This window comes from Nomascus leucogenys, chromosome 18 (genome assembly GCF_006542625.1).
Source record: "Nomascus leucogenys isolate Asia chromosome 18, Asia_NLE_v1, whole genome shotgun sequence".
Classification (NCBI taxonomy): domain Eukaryota; kingdom Metazoa; phylum Chordata; class Mammalia; order Primates; family Hylobatidae; genus Nomascus; species Nomascus leucogenys.
Window position 1 is genome coordinate 99,827,307 of NC_044398.1, and position 19,812 is coordinate 99,847,118.

Genomic DNA, 19,812 nt, shown 5'->3' on the forward strand with positions numbered 1-19,812 from the left:
CAGTAAGTTAAATTCAAGCAACCAGAACTCATCAAAGCCTTGAATCTCAGGCTGGGCACACACAGAGGTGCTCACACCCAGAGCCGGGAGTTCAGCTAGGCATTGCAATGTTGTGACTGACCTGTGGAAGTGACCCATCCTGGACTTCAGTGGTCAGGTGGAAATGTGACATCCATGGGTAGTCATGAGTAGTAAAATCACGAATTATTGTCATGTAGGAGACCATGTTGTGAAGTGGTTTGATGTTTGGATCTTGGCTCTAGGCAAGTCACTAAGCTACAGACTCTTGGCTGCACAGGGGGATGATAAATGCAGCCCTGCAGGGTGCTGCAGAGATTCTAGGAGGTAGTGTTTATAAAGCTAGTGGTGGCTGGTGCAGAGGAAGTGCTGGTGAAGGGTAAATTGCATTATTAACAAAACTTCTGGCCGGGCACAGTGGCTCACACCTGTAATCTCAGTACTTTGCGAGGCGAAAGCGAGTCGATCACTTGAGCTCAGGGGTTCAAGACCAGCCTGCGCAACATAGTGAGACCCTGTCTCTATAAAAAATGCAAAAATTGGCCGGATGTGGTGGAATGCACCTGCAGTCCAAGCCACTTGGGAGGCTGAGGTTGGAGGATTGCTCAAGCCCAGGAGGCAGAAGTTGCAGTGAGCCAAGATCCCACCAGTGCTCTCCAGCCTGAGTGACTGAGCAAGACCCTATCAAAAAATAAAAAATAAAAAAATTAGGGTATGCAAAGGTCAGAAGTAGGCAAATGAGAAGGCAGTTCACCCTACATGTAATTTTTTTTTAATTTTTTTTTGAGACAAAGTCCCGCTCTGTCGCCCAAGCTGGAGTACAATGGCGCAGTCTCAGCTCACTGCAACATCCGCCTCCCATGTTCAAGTGATTCTCCTGCCTCAGCCTCCTAAGTAGCTGGAAGTACAGGCATGTGCCACCATGCCAGGCTAATTTTTGTATTTTTAGTAGAGATGGGGTTTTACCGTGTTGGCCAGGCTGGTCTTGAACTCCCAACCTGAGGTGATCCACCCACCTCGGCCTCCCAAAGTGCTGGGATTACAGGCATGAGCCACTGTGCCCTGCCCCCAACATGTAACTTCTGTTAGCTTCAAATCCACCTCTGGGGCCCTGCACCAGATATGAGCTGAAGGACACCCGTGCCTTTTCACCCCTGTAGCTCCAGCATCCTGGCACACTGTCTAGAATGTTCAATGAATGTGCACGGAAGAGCATTCTGGCTCCAGGGAGCGAGGACTGAGTCAGCTCTGGGAGCAGATGAGTCAGGATGGTGGTCCAGGCATTGCTTTCAAGCCCTTCATGTGGCTGGAAGAACCAGACAACTGGAACCGGATCGACAGGGGTGATGGCATGGCAAGAGTTATCTCCTGGCAGTGTCCTTCTGGCCTCACTTGCCTTCTTGGGCCAGGAAAGGCAAAGCTCACAGGACTGTATTCACTGCCCACCCTTCCCCCCTCCCATGCCATTGGCTCTGGAGGGTCCGTGCAACCCCGAGTCTGGAGGAGAACAGTTGACCAGCAGGGCGGGCCCTCAGCATAGTCCTCTCTGTTCCCACTCACCTGCTCTGCCAGCCCCAGATCCTGGCAGGAAGGGAGATTGGAGGGGGTGTCTGGAACCCAATCCCAGACCTTTCCTTGCAGACTTACCCGTCTGTCTGTGGTCTAGTGTGGAGGTGAGGTCCAGGGTTTGGGAGGGGTGTGGGGGCACATGTCTGCCAAGGCATTGAGCCCTCCCAGCTGGAAAATCCTCTGAACCTGTAATAAGAGAACACAGCCGGCATGGACACACCCTTACCCTTAGTCTCAGTTCCCACCAAGACACAGGGCATTTCCTGTGCCTTTTCCGCTATTTCACAACCTGCCTTTTCTTGCTCATCAAGGACAGAGGCTTCTTCTCCTGCCAGAAGCCAGACAGCTGGCTCCAGCCTCTCCTGCTCAGCACCATGGCTAAGACCCCTAGTGACCATCTGCTGTCCACCCTGGAGGAGCTGGTGCCCTATGACTTTGAGAAGTTCAAGTTCAAGCTGCAGAACACCAGTGTGGAGAAAGAGCACTCCAGGATTCCCCGGAGCCAGATCCAGAGAGCAAGGCCGGTGAAGATGGCCACTCTGCTGGTCACCTACTACGGGGAAGAGTACGCCGTGCAGCTGACCCTGCAGGTCCTGCGGGCCATCAACCAGCGCCTGCTGGCCGAGGAGCTCCACAGGGCAGCCATTCAGGGTAAGTGGGCCCAGGCCTCCTCCTCACCCAGTGTTGAGTGCTGGCTGCTTTGTGGGAAAGGGGACCAGGAGCTCAGAGCAGCTCACTCTGACTTGGGGTTTGGGAGTCTCAGGTCTACCAAGATCCAGATGACTTTAGTTCAGGAACGCCCCTTCCTTCACTCTGGCCTTTGGAACTGGGCTAGTAAACTTCCTTAAAGCTCCTAATGGGTTTTTTAAGAAGCAGGTCACGGTCAGGAAAGGCAGGAGCTGGAGCACCTGTTCTCTGAGACTTCTTCACTTCATTTATGATTAATACTCATGTCAGACAAACATCTCTAGGTTAGCAAAAAGGGATTGCTATGCAATCATATGAACGGGGTTGGTATAGAATCTTCTCAGTGCTGTTCACCATGTTGGCCAGGCTGGTCTCGAACTCCTGACCTCAAGTGATCCTCCCGCCTCAGCCTCCCAAAGTGCTGGGATTTCAGACATGGGCCACCATGCCCGGCTTATTTTTCTTTTTAAAACGTATAATCTGGGTTTTGCTGACCTGTGTAAGATCTTATTTGAAACAGTTGTCCTGCTTAAAATGATTGAAAAGTACTATTTGAGAAATATAGGCTAGGCATGGTGGCTCACACTTATAATCTCAGCACTTTGGGAGGCTAAGGTGGGTGGATTGCTAGAGCTCAGGAGTTCGAGACCAGCCTGGGCAACATGGTGAAACCCTGTCTCTACCAAAAATACAAAAAAATGAGGCAGGCGTGGTAGCACACACCTGTATTTTCAGCTACTGAAAAAACAGAAAACAGGCTGAGGTGAGAGGATCGCTTGAGCCTGGGAGGCAGAGGTTGAAGTGAGCTGAGATCACATCAGGGCAACAGAGCAAGATCCTGTCTCAAAAAATAAAATAAGAGAGACAGAAATATATAGCAACATCAAGCATGTTTTTACTGAATGGTAATTGACTGCCATTGTCTAGGAAGTCTTGAACTTTTGTTTTTGAGATGGAGTCTCGCTCTGTCACTCAGGCTGGAGTGCAGTGGCCCGATATCAGCTCACTACAACCTTGACATCCCGGGCTCAAGCAATTCTCATGCCTCCACCTCCCGAGTAGCTGGGACTACAGGTGCGCACCACCGCGTCTGGCTAAGTTGCTTATTTTTAGTAGGAACGGGGTTTTGCCATGTTGGCCAGGCTGGTCTCGAACTCCTGACATCAAATGATCCTCCCACCTTGGCCTCCTGAGAAGCTGGGATTACAGGCATGCACCACCACACTCAGCTTATTTTTGTACTTTTAGTAGAGATGGGGTTTAACCCTGTTGGTCTTGAACTCCTGATCTCAGGTGGTCCTCCCGCCTTGGCCTCCCAGAGTGCCCGGAATACAGGCATGAGCCACAGCGCCCGGCCCGTTTTTTTCCTCAATTTCTAAACTTTAATATCCAATGGGATTCTCTCTCCTCTCCCCTGAATCTTGGGCCCTAAACGTGGGACAGCTTCATGACTTTGCATCTGGTTGTCCTTCCAGAATATTCCACACAAGAAAACGGCACAGACGATTCTGCTGCGTCCAACTCCCTGGGGGAGAACAAGCCCAGGATCCTGAAGACTCCAGACCACCCCGAGGGGAAGGAGGGGAACGGCCCTCGGCCGTACGGGGACGGGGCTGCCAGCCTGCGGTGCAGCCAGCCCGAGGCCGGGAGGGGGCTGTCGAGGAAGCCCCTGGGCAAACAAAGAGAGAAGGCCGCAGAGGGCCTGGACGCGCAGGGCAAGCCTCGGACCCGGAGCCCGGCCCTGCCCAGCGGGAGAAGCCCCGGCCCCTGCAGGGCGCCAGAGGGGCACCAGGCCGAGGTCCAGCTGCGCAGGAACGCCAGCTCCGCGGGGAGGCTGCAGGGGCTGGCGGGGGGCGCGCCGGGGCGGAAGGAGTGCAGGCCCTTCGAAGTGTACCTGCCGTCGGGAAAGAGGCGGCCTCGAAGCCTTGAGTTCACCATTTCTGCAGGGGAGAAGGCGCCCGCAAATCCAGAAATTCTTCTGACTCTAGAGGAAACGACAGCTGCGAATCTGGACTCGGCAACAGAACCCCGGGCAAGGCCCACTCCGGATGGAGGGGCATCTGCGGACCTGGAGGAAGGCCCTGGGAATCCAGAACATTCGGTCACCGGTAAATTGTGTTCTTTCCTACTTTATATCGGCTGCAGAGAAAGAATGGCTGGCCAGGCACGATAGCTCATGCCTCTAATCCCAGCGCTTTGGGAGGCCAGGGCGGAAGGATTGCTGGAGGCCAAGACTTTGAGACCAGCCTGGTGAATATAGTGAGACCCCCGCCATCTCTATAAATAAAATTAAAAAAATAAAAACCCAAAGGTTGGGCAGGGCGTAGTAGCTCTCGCCTGTAATCCCAGAGCCTTGAGAGGCCTGCACGGGAGGATCTCTTGACCCCAGGAGTTCCATACTAGCCTAGGCGACACAGTGAGACCCCATCTCTACAAAATACAATAGTGGCATGCTCCTGTAGTCCCAGCTGCTCGGGTTCACTTGAGCAGGCGGAGTTCCAGGCTACAGTGAGCTGAGATCATGCCACTGCACACCAGCCTGAGCAACGTAGCCAGACTCCACTTCTACAAAACTAAAAAATAAATTAGCTGGGTATGGTGGCACACGCCTGTGATTCTAGCCACTCAAGAAGCTGAGGCAGGAGGATTGCTTGGGCCCGGGAGTTCCAGGCTGCAGTGAGCTGAGGTTGTGCCACTGCACTCCGGCCTGGGCAACACAGCAAGACCCTGTCTCTTAAACATTTTGGGGGGAAAAAAAAAGAAAGAAAGAATGTCCAATTGAAAAAGGCAATCAGGTGTTATTCAGTGGCCAAAGTATGGAGAAGGGGAGCTCACCTCTGCAGGTGTCTGCTTGCAAGGGACGGGAGGCAGGGGCATTTTAGAGTCCGGGGAGGGGAAGGGAGATAGGTAAGCAGGCCCAGGGTAGGGTTCCATATATGCAGGCGCTGTCCCCAGCGTGCTTCTTCCTACATCTCATGGACACAAAACCCTGGCCATCTTCTTTTAGGGGAGGGGCCTTTAGCCTTATAACTATGTGTAAATGATCTAAAGGTCACTGGAAGTCACCTGTTCCATTTTGCACTGGTTTTGCTCTGATCTTAACTTCCTCTGGTTTTTGGCAAGGAATCAGGAGGCTCCAGGCCATCTGGATTTTTTTAAGCAGCTGTCCCTATAGATAAAGAGACTAAAGAAAAACTGTAAAAGAAAAATGCCACCAGTTTAGAGGGGACTGAGGTTGTCCAGTTGGCAATTCCATGCTCGTGGTGGGGGCAGCATTCAGAAACACATTTTCCTTTTTTTTTTTTTTTTTTTGAGACAAGAGTCTCAGTCTGTCTCCCATGCTGGAGTGCAGTAGTGTGAGCACAGCTTACTGCAGCCTCGACCTCCTAGGCTCAAGTGATACTCCCACCTCAGCCTTCTGAGTAGCTGAGACTATAGGTGCTCACCACCACACCTGGTTAATTTTTTTTTTTTTTTTTTTTGTATTTTTTGTAGTGACGAGGACTCTCTATGTTGCCCAGGCTAGTTTTGAAGTCCTGGGCTCAAGCGATCCCCCTGCCTTATCCTCTAAAAGTGCTAGGATTACAGGTATGAGCCACTACACTTAGCTTATGGAACACACTTTCTAATGCATTGTTGGCTGGAGAGGACAAATCACAGCACTCAAGGAAGAGAAATAGAATTGGGGGTCCAGGCCGGGTGTGGTGGCTCATACCTGTAATCCTAGCACTTTGGGAGGCCAATGGGGGTGGATCACCTGAGGTCAGGAGTTCGAGACCAGCCTGCCAACATGGTGAAACCCCATCTCTACTAAAAATACTAAATTTGCTGGGCGTGCTGGCAGGTGTCCATAATCCCAGCTACTCAGGAGGCTGAGGCAGGAGAATTGCTTGAACCGAGGAGGCAGAGGTTGCAGTGAGCCAAGATCATGCCGCTGCACTCCAGCCTGGGCGACAAGAGCAAAACTCTGTCTCAAAAAAAAAAAAAAATTGGGAGTCCAGGGACCCCTGAGACCTGGGAGGGGACAGGATGTGGTTCAAATCCAGAAGTCCCTGGGTCTTCTGGTGAGAAAGGACCCTGGGATCTGGAAAACGTAGCATCCTTAGGAATAGTGACCTGAAAAGTACTAAAGTACTTCCTCCCTAATTTTCTTTTATCCCCACTGTATTTTTTTTAATTTTTTTTTTTTTAGATATGGGGGGGGGTCTCGCTATGTTGCCCAGGCTGGTCTCGAACTCCTGATCTCAAACAATCCTCCCATCTTTGCCTCCCAAACTGCTGGGGTTACAGGTGTAAGCCACTGCACCAGGTCCCCACTCTATTTATATCATTGGGTTTTCCTGGGTGTCTCCTGGGGCCGCTTTGTTAATCTGATGCAGGCTTAGACCCTGAAAAATGCATATATGCACAGCTTCACAAATGTCACATCAAATTTCAGGTAGTTCTTGGACACTCTGAAGTCCATCTTTAGAATCCAAGGGGTTTGTGGACACCAGCTGGAAAATCTGGGGAAGATTGGTTAAAAATACTCCCTCTCACAATAACCTCACAGCAATGCGTCATCATGGGGTTGAGAGTCTACCATTTGCCTTTCTCTGAGCAGAAAGGAAAGCCTATTGGCTAAAGCCCTAACTATCTACTGCTGAGGTAGTCATTAAAATTATGTTTGGTTGTGAATAATAGCAACACCCAAATAACAGTAACCTCAACAGAAAAGAAGTTTGTGCCTCCTTCACATAAATGATACACAGGCAGTCCCAGGCAGATCCGTGGGCCAGGACCCTGGGGTCCTGCTGTTGCTCTGTTCCACCAAGTTCGTCCTCAAGCTCGTGCTCTAAGAAGGTGACATCCTCATGCCAGGCAGCAAGATGGAGGAACAGAGGGGAATAGTATCCCTCGGGGAAAGCTCTAGAAGTTTCTAGAAGCTGCTTGTGACACCTTCATTTACATTCCTTTGGTCATATTATGGTCAAATAGCCACACCTAACTACAAAGGAGGCTGAGAAATGCAGGGCATTTGGGGGGGCAATGGGAGGCAGGGAAACAGTCATGTGGACAATTAATTCTATCACAAGAGGAGGAGGGAGAATAATTTCTGGTGGCTACTAGCAGTCTCATTTACAGATATGCTGTGAATTTCTGGGACACTGTGAGGAGGGAGGAGCTAGCAGGGGCTAAAGGATTGGGTGTGTTTCTATTTCTTTTTTTTTTTTTTTTTTTGAGATGGAGTCTCGCTTGGTCACCCAGACTGGAGTGCAGTGGCGCGGTCTCAGCTCACTGCAAACTCCGCCACCCGGGTTCAAGCAATTCTTCTGCCTCAGCCTCCCGAGTAGCTGGGATTACAGGTGCCCACAACCACGCCCAGCTAATTTTTGTATTTTTAGTAGAGATGGGGTTTCACCATCTTGGCCAGGCTGGTCTTGAACTCCTAACCTCATGATCCACCCGCCTTGGCCTCCCAAAGTGCTGGGATTACAGGTGTGAGCCACCGCACCTGGCCTGGGAAAAATAATTTTATCTGATATGAAATTGTCTCCATGGAAGCAACTCATGGAGAGTCACCAGCCTTGTGTTACTATTTCTTCTTGTATCTCCTGGCATGTCTGCTTATGAAGTTGCAATTAGAGTCTTGGGGTAGAGCTATTCATAACTGTTATGTCTTCAGGATGAGTTCCACTCTTTAGCCCTATAATGCCCCCCTTCTTTGCTTTTTCTTTTAAGACGGCATCTTACTCTGTTGCCCAGGCTGGAGTGCAGTGGTGCAGTCCTAGCTCACTGCAGTGTCAACCTCCTAGGTTCAAGCAATCCTCCTGTCTCAGCCTCCCAAGTAGCTGGGATTAGAGGTGTGCACAACACCTGGCTAATTTTTTAATTTTTTGTAGAGATGGGCTCTTGCCATGTTGCCCAGGCTGGTCTCAAACTCCTGAGCCTAAGCAGTCCTCCCACCTTGGCCTCCCAAAGCACTGGGATTATAGGCATGAGCCACCACCCAGCCCCTTCTTTGCTTTCATTTAATGGTTATTGAACTCAGATGTGAGCAGTGGTCTATTTATTCCTTCATTCAATACTCATTCTCCCAATGCTTACCATTTGCCAGGTACTCTGCTAGGGGCTGGGATCCAACTAGGAGCAAGGCACACAAGTCACCATCCCCTGGGAGCCTCCGCTCACGTTATGGGCAGCCAGGGATGGGTTCGAGTGGCAAAGGAACACTGGTCAGAATGTCTCTTTCCTTGGCATCACCTGCTAGATCTACGTCTGTGCAGGAGGAATAGCACAAGGCCATGGGTCTTTCTTTAGGATAAATGCCCAAGAATTCCAAGTCTCAGGAATGTCTGAGGTCTAGCCCCTAGCTCTCAGGCCCAGTGGCCTGTTTGCTGCCCCAATGGATGGAAGTCAGGGGAGGACAAGCTAGGAAGTGGGCAGAGTCTAACTGAGAACTCGCACATCTCAGGCAAGGGCTGTCTCCGCTGTGCTTTGTGATACCTCTGTGTAAGCAACTTGAGTTTGCCATTCAGGGGATTTTTCCACTGCATGTCCCCAGGAAGGCCACCAGACAAGGCTGCGAGTCCCCGTTGCCACGCCCAGGAAGGAGACCCAGTTGGCAGTACCTGTGTGCATGATTCCTGCAGCTGCCCTGAGGCAGTTTCTGGGCACCCCCAGGCCTCAGGCAGCCGCTCACCTGGCTGCCCCCGGTGCCAGGCCTCCCATGAAAGGAAGAGCACGGGAAGCCTAAGCCCCCAGCCCCTGCCACAGTGTAAGCGCCACATGAAGCAGGTCCAGCTGCTCTTCTGCGACGATCACAGTGAGCCCATCTGCCTCATCTGCAGTCTGAGTCAGGAGCACCAAGGCCACCGGGTGCGCCCCATTGAGGAGGCCGCCCTGGAACACAAGGTAGGCACTCCCTGCCTGTGGGCTCTTCTCTGCCAGGCACTTGGACACACGGGGCCTTACTTCATTTTCCCAACAATTCTGGGATGTTGGTGCATTAACCAGCATTCTTGGGCTGGAAATGGCAAGAACACAATATAAACCAGTCCAGCAAAGAGGGGAGTTACAGGTTTATGTTGCTCAGAGATCCAGGGGGAGCTGGCTTCAGGTATGGCTGAATCCAGAGGCTCAGAGGAAGTGCCTCTCAGCTCTGCCGCCTTTGGCAATGCAGCCATTCCTCCCTCCTCTTTCCTGAGCACCCCTCCCCATGCCTCTGGCAGCAGCACCCTCAGCCTTGCTACCAGAAGGAGATGTTCCCCTCCAGAGTTGGCACCAGCTAAAGATGGCAGGAGCCAAATTCAAGCTTTTTAACAAGTGCTGTTTTTCCAGAAGCAAATTCGGAAGCAGCTGGAGCATCTGAAGAAGCTGAGAAAATCAGGGGAGGAGCAGCGATCCTATGGGGAGGAGAAGGCAGTGAGCTTTCTGGTAAGGCCAGAGGTGGCCGGTGGCCCATCCGTCCCTGGGAGGAGGGTGGGAAGAGTGAGCAGGGGTCCCCGAGATTCTGCTGTGGTTCACAGGGCAGCAGGGATGGCCACATCCTCTCAGGGGGCAGGGGGTAACCAGCAGTCAAGGGTGAGCTCATCCCTGTAGAGGGAGACCACCCCCAGCAGGCATCTCTGAGGATCCTGTCATGCTTTCTCATACTCACCAGAAGATGGTATAGAGCAACCTATGCCGGTGACTATCGCAGAAAGATGGGATTGAGGAAAGGGGAGGAGAACGCCACTTTTTTTTTTTTTTTGTGACGGAGTCTCGCTCTGTCACCCAGGTTGTAGTGCAGTGGTGTGATCTTCTGCAACCTCTGCCTCCCGGGTTGAAGCGATTCTCCTGCCTCAGCCTCCTGAGTAGCTGGGATTATAGGTGAGTGCCACCATGCCCGGCTAATTTTTGTATTTTTAATAGAGATGGGGTTTCACCATGTTGGTCAGGCTGTTCTCGAACTCCTGAACTCGTGATCCGCCCGCCTTGGCCTCCCAAAGTACTGGGATTACAGACGTGAGCCACTGTGCCCGGCCAAGAACACTCTGAACTTTAAAATCTACTCTGTGTTTTTCTGTTTTGCTTCCAAGATGGAGTCTCGCTGTGTCACCCAGGCTGGAGTACAGTGGCACGATCTTGGCTCGCTCCAACCTCCACCTCCCAGGTTCAAGCAATTCTCCTGCCTTAGCCTCCTGAGTGGCTGGAATTACGGGCGCCCACCACCGCGCCTGGCTAATTTTTGTATTTTTAGTGGAGATGGGGTTTTGCCATGTTGGCCAGGCTGGTCTCAAACTCCTGATCTCAGGTGATCCACCTGCCTCAGCCTCCCAAAGTGCTGGGATTACAGGTGTGAGCCATCGTGCCTGGGCTGGTTTTTTTGTTTTTTAGAGTTGTTTTTTTTTTTTTTTTTTTTGAGATGGAATCTCACTCCATCGTCCAGGCTGGGGTGCAGTGGTGCAATCTCGGCTCACTGCAAACCTTCGCCTCCCCAGTTTAAGCAATTCTCCTGCCTCAGCCTCCCAAGTTGCTGGGACTATAGGCACATGCCACCACTCCTGGCTAATTTTTGTATTTTTAGTAAAGACAGAGTTTCCCCATGTTGACCAGGCTGGTCTCGAACTCCTGACCTCAAGTGATCTGCCCAACTCAGCCTCCCAAAGTGCTGGGATTACAGACATGAGCCATTGCACCCAGCCTAAATTTCCCCATTTTATAAAACAACATTTATATTGGCTTAGGGACCCACCCAACTCCACTAGGACCACATCTTAGCTAATTACATCTGCAAGAACTCTATCTCCAAATAAGATCACATTCTGAGTACTGGGGGGAAGGGCTTCAACATGTAAATTTTGGAAGGGACACAGTTAAACCTTAACACCAGGTTTAAGGACATTTTCCCAGAGCTAGCCCCAGCCATGCTCAGTCTGTTCCGGAAGGTTCCAGACAATACTGCCTCCTGCTCTGGAATCTAGGCCTTGAAGAGGCAGCATAAGCCCACCTCTTATACACCTCCAGGAGGTGGGCTTCTGGGGGTTCCTGGACATACACGTCCGCCCACAGCACAGACCCCCATACCTCCCTGTCCTCTGCTCCCCAGAAACAAACTGAAGTGCTGAAGCAGCGGGTGCAGAGGAAGCTGGAGCAGGTGTACCACTTCCTGGAGCAGCAAGAGCATTTCTTTGTGGCCTCGCTGGAGGACGTGGGCCAGATGGTTGGGCAGATCAGGAAGGCATATGACACCCGCGTATCCAAGGACATCGCCCTGCTCGACGCGCTGATTGGGGAACTGGAGGCCAAGCAGTGCCAGTCAGAATGGGAGCTTCTGCAGGTGGGTGTGCCTGGACCTGGCTTTCTTGGGTCCCCTGTGCCTATCAGGATGCCTCAGGCTCCCAGCTCTGCCATCAGCTGTTCTGGAACAAGTAGGTGAAGCCCCTAAGGCCTAGGATAGGACTTGGTCTTGGTGACCCACAATGCCTCTTGTGCCCAGACCCCTTTGATGAGGTCTCTCAGGAGCCCAGGGTGGCCCAGTATCCAGGGGATCCCTGCCATTTCCCAGAAGGGATCAGCAGGGCTTGAGGGCCGTTCCATTGCAGGCCTCGCCACCTGGGATGCCTGAATTCCCGTGGTTAGAATTAGAATTGAAGAAAGGTGCTCCACTTCCACTGACACCCTGGGGCAAGGAGCCCTGGTAAGTGCAGCGGGGAGCTAAAAGTCCAGGAGCCCAGGAGTAGAGGCCAGGAATCAGCACAGCCACTAGGAGCCTGGTAACCGACAGTTTCCTTCTTTTCTCTCCTAGGACATCGGAGACATCTTGCACAGGTACAGCGAGGTCCTGTGGTGTACCCTGGGGTGTCTTGCAGGAAGCATTTTGGGGGAGATAGTCCCAGAAGGGACTTGGGAGGGAGATGTTCCCAACCCCGGGGTCTGTGATTCCAGACTCCTCCTTTTTTCTGCAGCTTCCCAAAGTCTCTCTGGATTTGCGTAGGGAAAAGGACTTCTGGTCAGCGGGGAGGCTGACCAGGTGTGGAGCTGCAGACTGGGAAGGGTGGATTCAGCCATCCTGCTGAAACAAGATGGAGGCTCCCTAAGAAACCTTCCGAGTGCATTGTGTCCTGTGCAATTCACCTGATGAAAACTGCCCCTTCAGGCCTACTGGTGGCCTTGGGAAGCTTGTTTGGAGTGGAGTTAGGCTAAGCCCAGCAGGCAGGGGAGGGAAGGGACAGGAAGAGGCTAAGCCTTAAAATCACCTGGGAGCTTTACAAAATCCCCGTGTCCTTTTGTGTCTCGTTTCTTCACTTAGTGTAATGTCTTCAGGCTTCATCCATGTTGTAACGTGTATCAGAATTTATTTTCTTTTTATGGCTGAATAGTAGTCCATTACATGTTCATACTACATTTTGTTTATCCATTCGTGGACATTGGGACTTTTTCTAACTTGATTTGTGAATAATGTTGCTATGAACATGGGTGTACAAATATCTGCTTGAGACCCTGCTTTCAGTTATTTTGGGTACATACCCAGAAGTGGAACTGCAGGACCATGTGGTCATTCTGTGTTTTAATTTTTTTGAGGAACCACCATCCTAATTCCCACAGGGGCTGCATCGCTTCACATTCCCACCAGCAGTGCACAGGGGCTCCAGTTTCTCCACATCTTTGCCATCACTTATTTTCTTCTGTTTCTCTCTCTGTCTGCCTTTTTTTTGGAGACAGCCTCTTGCTTTGTCATCCAGGCTGGAGTGCAGTGGCGTGATCTTGGCTCACTACAACCTCTGCCTCCCAGGTTCAAGGGATTCTCCCACCTCAGCCTCCCTAGTAGCTGGGACTACAGGAGCGTGCCACCACGCCCAGCTAATTTTTTTGGTAGAGACAGGGTTTCACCCTATTAGCCAGGCTGGTCTCAAACTCCTGACCTCAAGTGATCCATCCACCTTGGCCTCCCAAAGCACTGGGATTACAGGCATGAGCCACCGCACCCAGCCATTTCTCTTTCCTTCCTTGCCTCCCTCCCTTGCTTCCTTCCTTCCTTCCTTCCTTTCTTTTCTTCCTGAGACAAGGTCTCACTCCCATCACTAAGGCTGGAGAGCAGTGGCACAGTCACGGCTCACTGCACGCTCAACTTCCTGAGCTCAGGTGATTCTCCTACCTCAGCATCCTGAGTAGCTGGGACTACAGGCATGTGCTACCACTTCTGGCTACTTTTTTGTATTTTTAATGGAGACAGGGTTTCGCCATGTTGCCCAGGCTGGACTTGAACTCCTGGGCTCAAGTGATCCCACTGCCCCAGCCTCCCGAAGTGCTAGGATTACAGGCATGAGCCACCATACCTGGTCGATTTTTTCCTGTTGTTGCTGTTTTTATAATAGCCATCCTAATGGATGTGAAGGGATATTTTGTTGTGTGTGTTTGTTTTTCATTAATTATCATTTTTATTTCAATAGAAAGGGGTGTATAATCAATTTGACATAGATAATTCTAGTAGATAATATCAATGTCATTTTAAGTCCATTCTGAAAACTCCTTGTGGTTTTGATATCCATGTCTTTAAAGCACCCCGGTATATGACAACCTGTGGCCAAAGTTGAGGACCAGCATTTAGACCTCTGAATCCAGGGAAGACTTTTCTTTGTGTAGCTCAGGCTGGGCTAGGTGTGCCCTGTGGAGAGTGCAGCTCATTTCCAGCTCATGGGTACTCGGGCCACCCCCTCGCTCCAGCCTTCTGTGGTCAACAGTCTTTTGTCTCTAGGGCTAAGACAGTGCCTGTCCCTGAACAGTGGACCACTCCTCAAGAGATGCAACAAAAGATCCAATTCCTCCACCGGAAGTCAGAGTTTGTGGAGAAGAGCGCAAAGTACTTCTCAGGTAGATGGGCTTGGGAGAAGATTGGAGGTGCATGCTCACTTCCTCCCTAAGATCCACATAGCCCAGAGCCCCTCACTTCCCTCCTCCTCCCCTGGTCTTGCTGACCTGCCTTCAACCTCTCCTCCATCTGTCCCTGGCTGAGGGACCTAACTCCGGCTTCTCTCTGCTCCCTTTCCCACATTGTAGAAACCCTGCGTTCAGAAATGGAAATGTTGAATGGTGAGTCCAGCGGTAATGGTGTGTGCTGGCCCGGGGTTGTTGCAGTGTTCCCTTGTGCTGTTGACTTGAGGGGCCCTATTTAGAAGACAAAAAAAAAAAAAAAAAAAAACACCTGAAGCAAAGGCAGGAGAAAGGTCATGGCAGGCCCCCCAGGCTCTGTGCGTGACTCATTGGCTGAGTTGACTCATCAGACCACAGTCCCCAACATGGCCTGGGTTCCTGGGAGGAACGGGATTATACCCAACATAGCATGCAGGGCCCTAAGCAGGGGGTTCCTTGTCTTTCCTTGTTGTCGGGACAGTGTAATTTAGCCCCTCTTAATGCTAATGCTCAGGACTTTTTTCTCTATCTCATTTTTCTCCGTAGTTCCAGAGCTGATTGGCGCTCAGGCACATGCCGGTAAGTGCCCAGATCAAGGCAAGTGGCCCTGGCCTGCTGGATCCCTGTGCTCTCCCCGGCCACGTTCCAGAAGAACTACCCTATCCCTGTTTCCTGCAGGTGGGGAGAATCCTGTAGGGATGTTGCCCATGGACCCCTACCTAGGTATTCAAATTTTCTTTGCAGTTAATGTGATTCTAGATGCAGAAACCGCTTACCCCAACCTCATCTTCTCTGATGATCTGAAGAGTGTTAGACTTGGAAACAAGCGGGGGAGGCTGCCTGATGGCCCGCAAAGATTTGACAGCTGCATCGTTGTTCTGGGCTCTCCAAGCTTCCTCTCCGGCCGCCATTACTGGGAGGTGGAGGTCGGAGACAAGACAGCATGGATCCTCGGAGCCTGCAAGGCATCCATAATCAGGAAAGGGAACATGACTCTGTCGCCAGAGAATGGCTACTGGGTGGTGATAATGATGAAGGAAAATGAGTACCAGGCGTCCAGCGTTCCCCCGACCCGCCTGCTAATAAAGGAGCCTCCCAAGCGTGTGGGCATCTTCGTGGACTACAGAGTTGGAAGCATCTCCTTTTACAACGTGACAGCCAGATCTCACATGTATACATTCACCAGCTGCTCTTTCTCTGAGCCCCTTCAACCTATCTTCGGCCCCGGGACACGTGATGGAGGGAAGAACACAGCTCCTCTGACCATCTGTCCAGTGGGTGGTCAGGGTCCTGACTGAATGCCCAACGCTGCATCTCTCTTCCTGCTTCTGGCCTTGTATCTTGCATTCACACACTCAACAATCACGGAATGCCGACTAGGTGCTAGCTGCTATGGGAAACGCAAAAATAACAAAATAGTTACTGTGCCCAAGGAGCCTACCTGATTATAGCAGAGGTAAGTTAGGAACGAACATGTTAGTAAATCATCATGGATTTCAGAGGAGGAAGTATGGGGTCGTTGCATAATCCGCCCCTGGTGAATGGCACTCTCAGGTGCTCCTGAACAGATTTGGCCCTCGTTTTCCCTCAGAACCCCACGGCAAGGATATGTCCCCTTGTTCTCTCTGCTTCTGTCTTGAGGATATGGGAAGCCTAGAGAAACGCAAGCAGACTGGATTGGGATAGAAGTATTTGTGTACCTGGATTAATGAACTATGATTTTTTTTTTTTGAGATGGAATCTTGCTCTGTGGCCCAGGCTGGAGTGCAGTGGCACGATCTCAGCTCACTGCAACCTCCACCTCCCAGGTTGAAGCGCTTCTCCTGCCTCAGCCTCCTGAGTAGCTGGGATTACAGGCGCATGCCACCACACCAGGCTAGTTTTCTTGTATTTTTAGTAGAGACGGGGGTTTCACCACGTTAGCCACGCTGGTCTCGAACTCCTGACCTCAGGTAATCCACCTGCCTCAGCCTCCCAAAGTGCTGGGATTACAGGCATGAGCCACTGCGCCTGGCCTATGATTCTTTTTTTTTTTTTTTGAGACAAAGTTTTGCTCTTGTCGCCGAGGCTGGAGTGCAGTGGCGCAATCTTGGCTCACTGCAACCTCCGCCTCCCGGGTTCAAGAGATTCTCCTGCCTCAGCCCCCCAAGTAGCTGGGATTACAGGCACCCACCACCATGCCCGGCTAATTTTTTGCATTTTTAGTAGACATGAGGTTTCATCATGTTGGCCAGGCTGGTCTCAAACTCCTGACCTCAGGTGATCCACCCACCTCAGCCTCCCAAAGTGCAGGGATTACAGGCATGAGCCACCATGCCTGGCCATGATTCTTAAGAGAATTGACTGGGCCTCATGAATAAAAAAATTAGAAAATCTGGTCATTTGCATTTATCACTCAATCACTGTGGAATCCCATTTCCCAACTGCATTTCGTGAAGCAGACGGAACTACTGTATGGAAAAACATTTGGCATGTATTCCAAGTGTCAGATTATTCTGTCTTGGTTTGTATGGGAAAATCTGTGGGTTGTGGAATATTAGGTTCTACTTCACACACGTCCCGCGCATTTGTCCTTCATTTAAAGAGATGTAAAGGGGCCAGGCATGGTGACTCACATCTGTAATCTCAGCATTTTGGGAGGCAAAGGCGGGTGGATCGCCTGAGCCCAGGGATTTGAGACCAGCTGGGTAATGTGGTGAAAACCCGTCTCTACAAAAAATACAAAAATTAGCCATAGGGATGGGGGTGGGAGGATGGCTTGAGCCCAGGAGATCGAGGCTGCAGCAGTGAACTGAGACTGCACCACGGCAATCCAGCCTGGGCAACAGAGTGAGTCCCTGTCTCCAAAAAAAGGTGGATGTAAGAAGAAAAAAATCAAATGAAGATTAAACTTCAAACTCCTGTGCCAACTCGTCTGTCTTCACTACTAGAGTCTAGATTGGACTCAGATACTCCATGGCTATGATGAGAGCAGGTAAACTTGCTGTGCTTTCCTCCACGAGTTTTATTCTACAAGAGTAATCCACATCCCAGGACAGTTCACGTGACCTACGGCTTAGCTGTTCCCTGCAGTGGGTCATGTCTTATTCCCAATTCTCCCTTGTAATAAGCTTTTCATGAATATCTGTGTATATTTTCCACCACCTCACCATATACATATTTTTTTCTCCTGTGTTATTCCCAAAATGGTTCCTGAATGTGAAATATCTGATAATGCTTGCTACGGGTTGCCATACCATCCTTTGCAAAGATTTTAAAAATATTTCATGCCCAAAGCAATGACTGCCATTTAAAATTTTTTTGCTGATTTAATAGGGATGTAATGAGGCCTTACTTTTGTTTTATTTCATTACCTGTTAATGAGGCTGTGAATTTTTCCATGTGAATTTCTGCTCTTTGCTTCATTCTATGGAAATTGTACAGTTCCTTTGAATACTTGCTATTTGGAATCCACATATTGAACTTCGTTTTTTGCTGTACTTCTTCATACATGTTTTAGGCTGGGTGCGGTGGCTCATGCCTGCAATCCCAACACTTTGGGAGCCGGAGGTGGGCAGATCGCTTGTATCCAGGAGTTCGAGACCAGCCTGGGCAACATGGCAAAACCTCGTCTCTACCAAAAAATACAAAAATCAGCCAGGCATGGTGGTGAGCACCTGTAGTCCCAGCTGCTCGGGAAGCTGAGGCAGGAGAATTGCTTGAGCCTTGGAGGCAGAGGCTGCAGTGAGCCGAGATTGTGCCACTGCACTCCAACCTCGGCAGCAGAACAAGACCCTGTCTCAAAAAATAAAAAAATTTAAAAAGGAAAACAAAAACATAAATGTTTTAGATAGTACACATTTGCATCTGTCGGATGAAATTTCTCTGCCTACTGGTTATTTTATGGAGCTCTAAATCCACACCATAAAAGGCATCCTTTTAAAGTGGAAAATTCAGTGTTTCTTAGTATATGCATTGTGTGTATAAATATCACCACTAATTCCAGAACATTTTATCATATGTATTAGCAGTCACTCCCCATTCTCCCCCATTCCCCAGAGCACGTAAACCACTAAGCTACTTTCTGTCTCTATGGATTTGCCTATTCTGGACATACGATGTTAAGTGGAATCATACAATATGTGAGTTTTTTGACTGACTTCTTTTGCTTAGTATGTTTTCATGGTCCATCCACATTGTAGCATGTGTCAGTACTTTATCCTTTTTTATCACCGAATAATCCATTATATGATTACATATATATATCACTTCTTGTTCATCCACTCATCACTTAGAGGACATTGGGTTGTTTCCACTTTTAGGCTAGTGTGAACACGTTATTATGTGAACACAAATTTCCATTTCTCGAGTTTATACCTTGAAATTGAACTTCTTGTTCACATGGTAACTATGTTAAGAAACTGCTGGCCAGGTGCGGTGCTCACGCCTGTAATCCCAGCACTTTGGGAGGCCGAGGCAGGCAGACCACAAGGTCAGGAGATTGAGACCATCCTGGCTAACATGGTGAAACCCCGTTTCTACTAAGAATACAAAAAAATTAGCCGGGCATGGTGGCGGATGCCTGTAGTCCCAGCTACTCAGGAGGCTGAGGCAGGATAATGGCGTGAACCCGGGAAGCAGAGCTTGCAGTGAGCCGAGATCGCGCCACGGCACTCCAGCCTGGGCGACAGAGCGAGACTCCGTCTCAAAAAAAAAAAGAAACTTCCAAACTGTTTTCCAAAGTAGCTGGACCGTTTTAGATCCTTTCCAAAGTAGCTGGACCACCAGCAATATAGGAGGGTTTCATTTTCTCCACATCCTCACCAATAACATTTTTATGGTATTTTTTATTATAGTAATTCTAGTGTGTGTGAAGTGGTATCTCATTATGGTTTTGATTTGCATTCAAGATCTTTTAAATAGGAAATTCTTTCTTCACTTAGTTTTACTCCTAGATGATCAGATACTAAATTAACTCACCTTTCAAATAGTTGTTTTTTTCAACTACAAAAGGAACACTCGTTATTTGAAAATGTATGGATTTATAAAACATAAAAAGTGACAAATCCCCTCTAATCCTACTCGTTAGAGATAACCAATATTAGCTCTCTTTTTTTCCCCCCTGGCCAACATTTCTGGAAAGCAACTGTTGACTCTTGTTATTGTATATTCCTCCAGTTAAAAACAAAAACAAAAAAAAAAAAACCTAGGCTGGAGGCCGTGGCTCACGCCTGTAATCCCAACACTTTGGGAGGGTGAGGCGGGCAGATCACGAGATCAGGAGATCGAGACCATCCTGGCCAACATGGTGAAACCCCGTCTCTACTAAAAATACAAAATTAGCTGGGTGTAGTGGCGGACGCCTGTAGTCCCAGCTACTCAGGAGGCTGAGGCAGAAGAATTGCTTGAACTTGGGAGATGGAGGTTGCAGTGAACAGAGATCACGCCACTGCACTCCAGCCTGGGCAACAGAGCAAGACTCCATCTCAAAAAAAAAAGCCTAATATTTTATTTTTAAAATGACTTATTATACATACTGCTTTATAACTTGCCTTTTCACTTAAATTATCTTTTTTTAATGGTTCCGTTGGCTTCCACTGTATAAACATATCATGATTTAACCTTTTTTTTTTTTTTTTTTTTGGAGAGGGAGTCTCCTTCTGTCACCCAAGCTGGAGTGCAGTG

General features: G+C 49.8%; 1 protein-coding gene across 1 annotated transcript; it reads left to right on the plus strand.

Annotated features, from left to right (window-relative positions):
• Positions 1 to 1,942: 1,942 nt before the first annotated feature.
• On the plus strand, positions 1,943 to 15,532 carry MEFV (MEFV innate immuity regulator, pyrin). The gene is made up of 10 exons (XM_012497376.2): positions 1,943 to 2,238; positions 3,750 to 4,382; positions 8,819 to 9,168; positions 9,595 to 9,690; positions 11,345 to 11,575; positions 12,044 to 12,066; positions 13,994 to 14,109; positions 14,296 to 14,328; positions 14,695 to 14,727; positions 14,893 to 15,532. The coding sequence occupies exons 1-10, from the start codon at positions 1,962 to 1,964 to the stop codon at positions 15,444 to 15,446; spliced, it is 2,346 nt and encodes a 781-aa protein (XP_012352830.2). The 5' UTR covers positions 1,943 to 1,961; the 3' UTR covers positions 15,447 to 15,532.
• The last annotated feature ends 4,280 nt before the right edge of the window (positions 15,533 to 19,812 follow it).

What these genes read in the sequence shown, in the direction of transcription:
- MEFV (XM_012497376.2), top strand. Translation starts at nt 1,962, where the DNA reads ATGGCTAAGACCCCTAGTGACCATCTGCTGTCCACCCTGGAGGAGCTG. An exon ending in AGAAGGCAGTGAGCTTTCTG is followed by an intron (nt 9,691 to 11,344) that starts GTAAGGCCAGAG and finishes TCTGCTCCCCAG; the next exon opens with AAACAAACTGAAGTGCTGAA. An exon ending in ATCGGAGACATCTTGCACAG is followed by an intron (nt 12,067 to 13,993) that starts GTACAGCGAGGT and finishes TTTTGTCTCTAG; the next exon opens with GGCTAAGACAGTGCCTGTCC.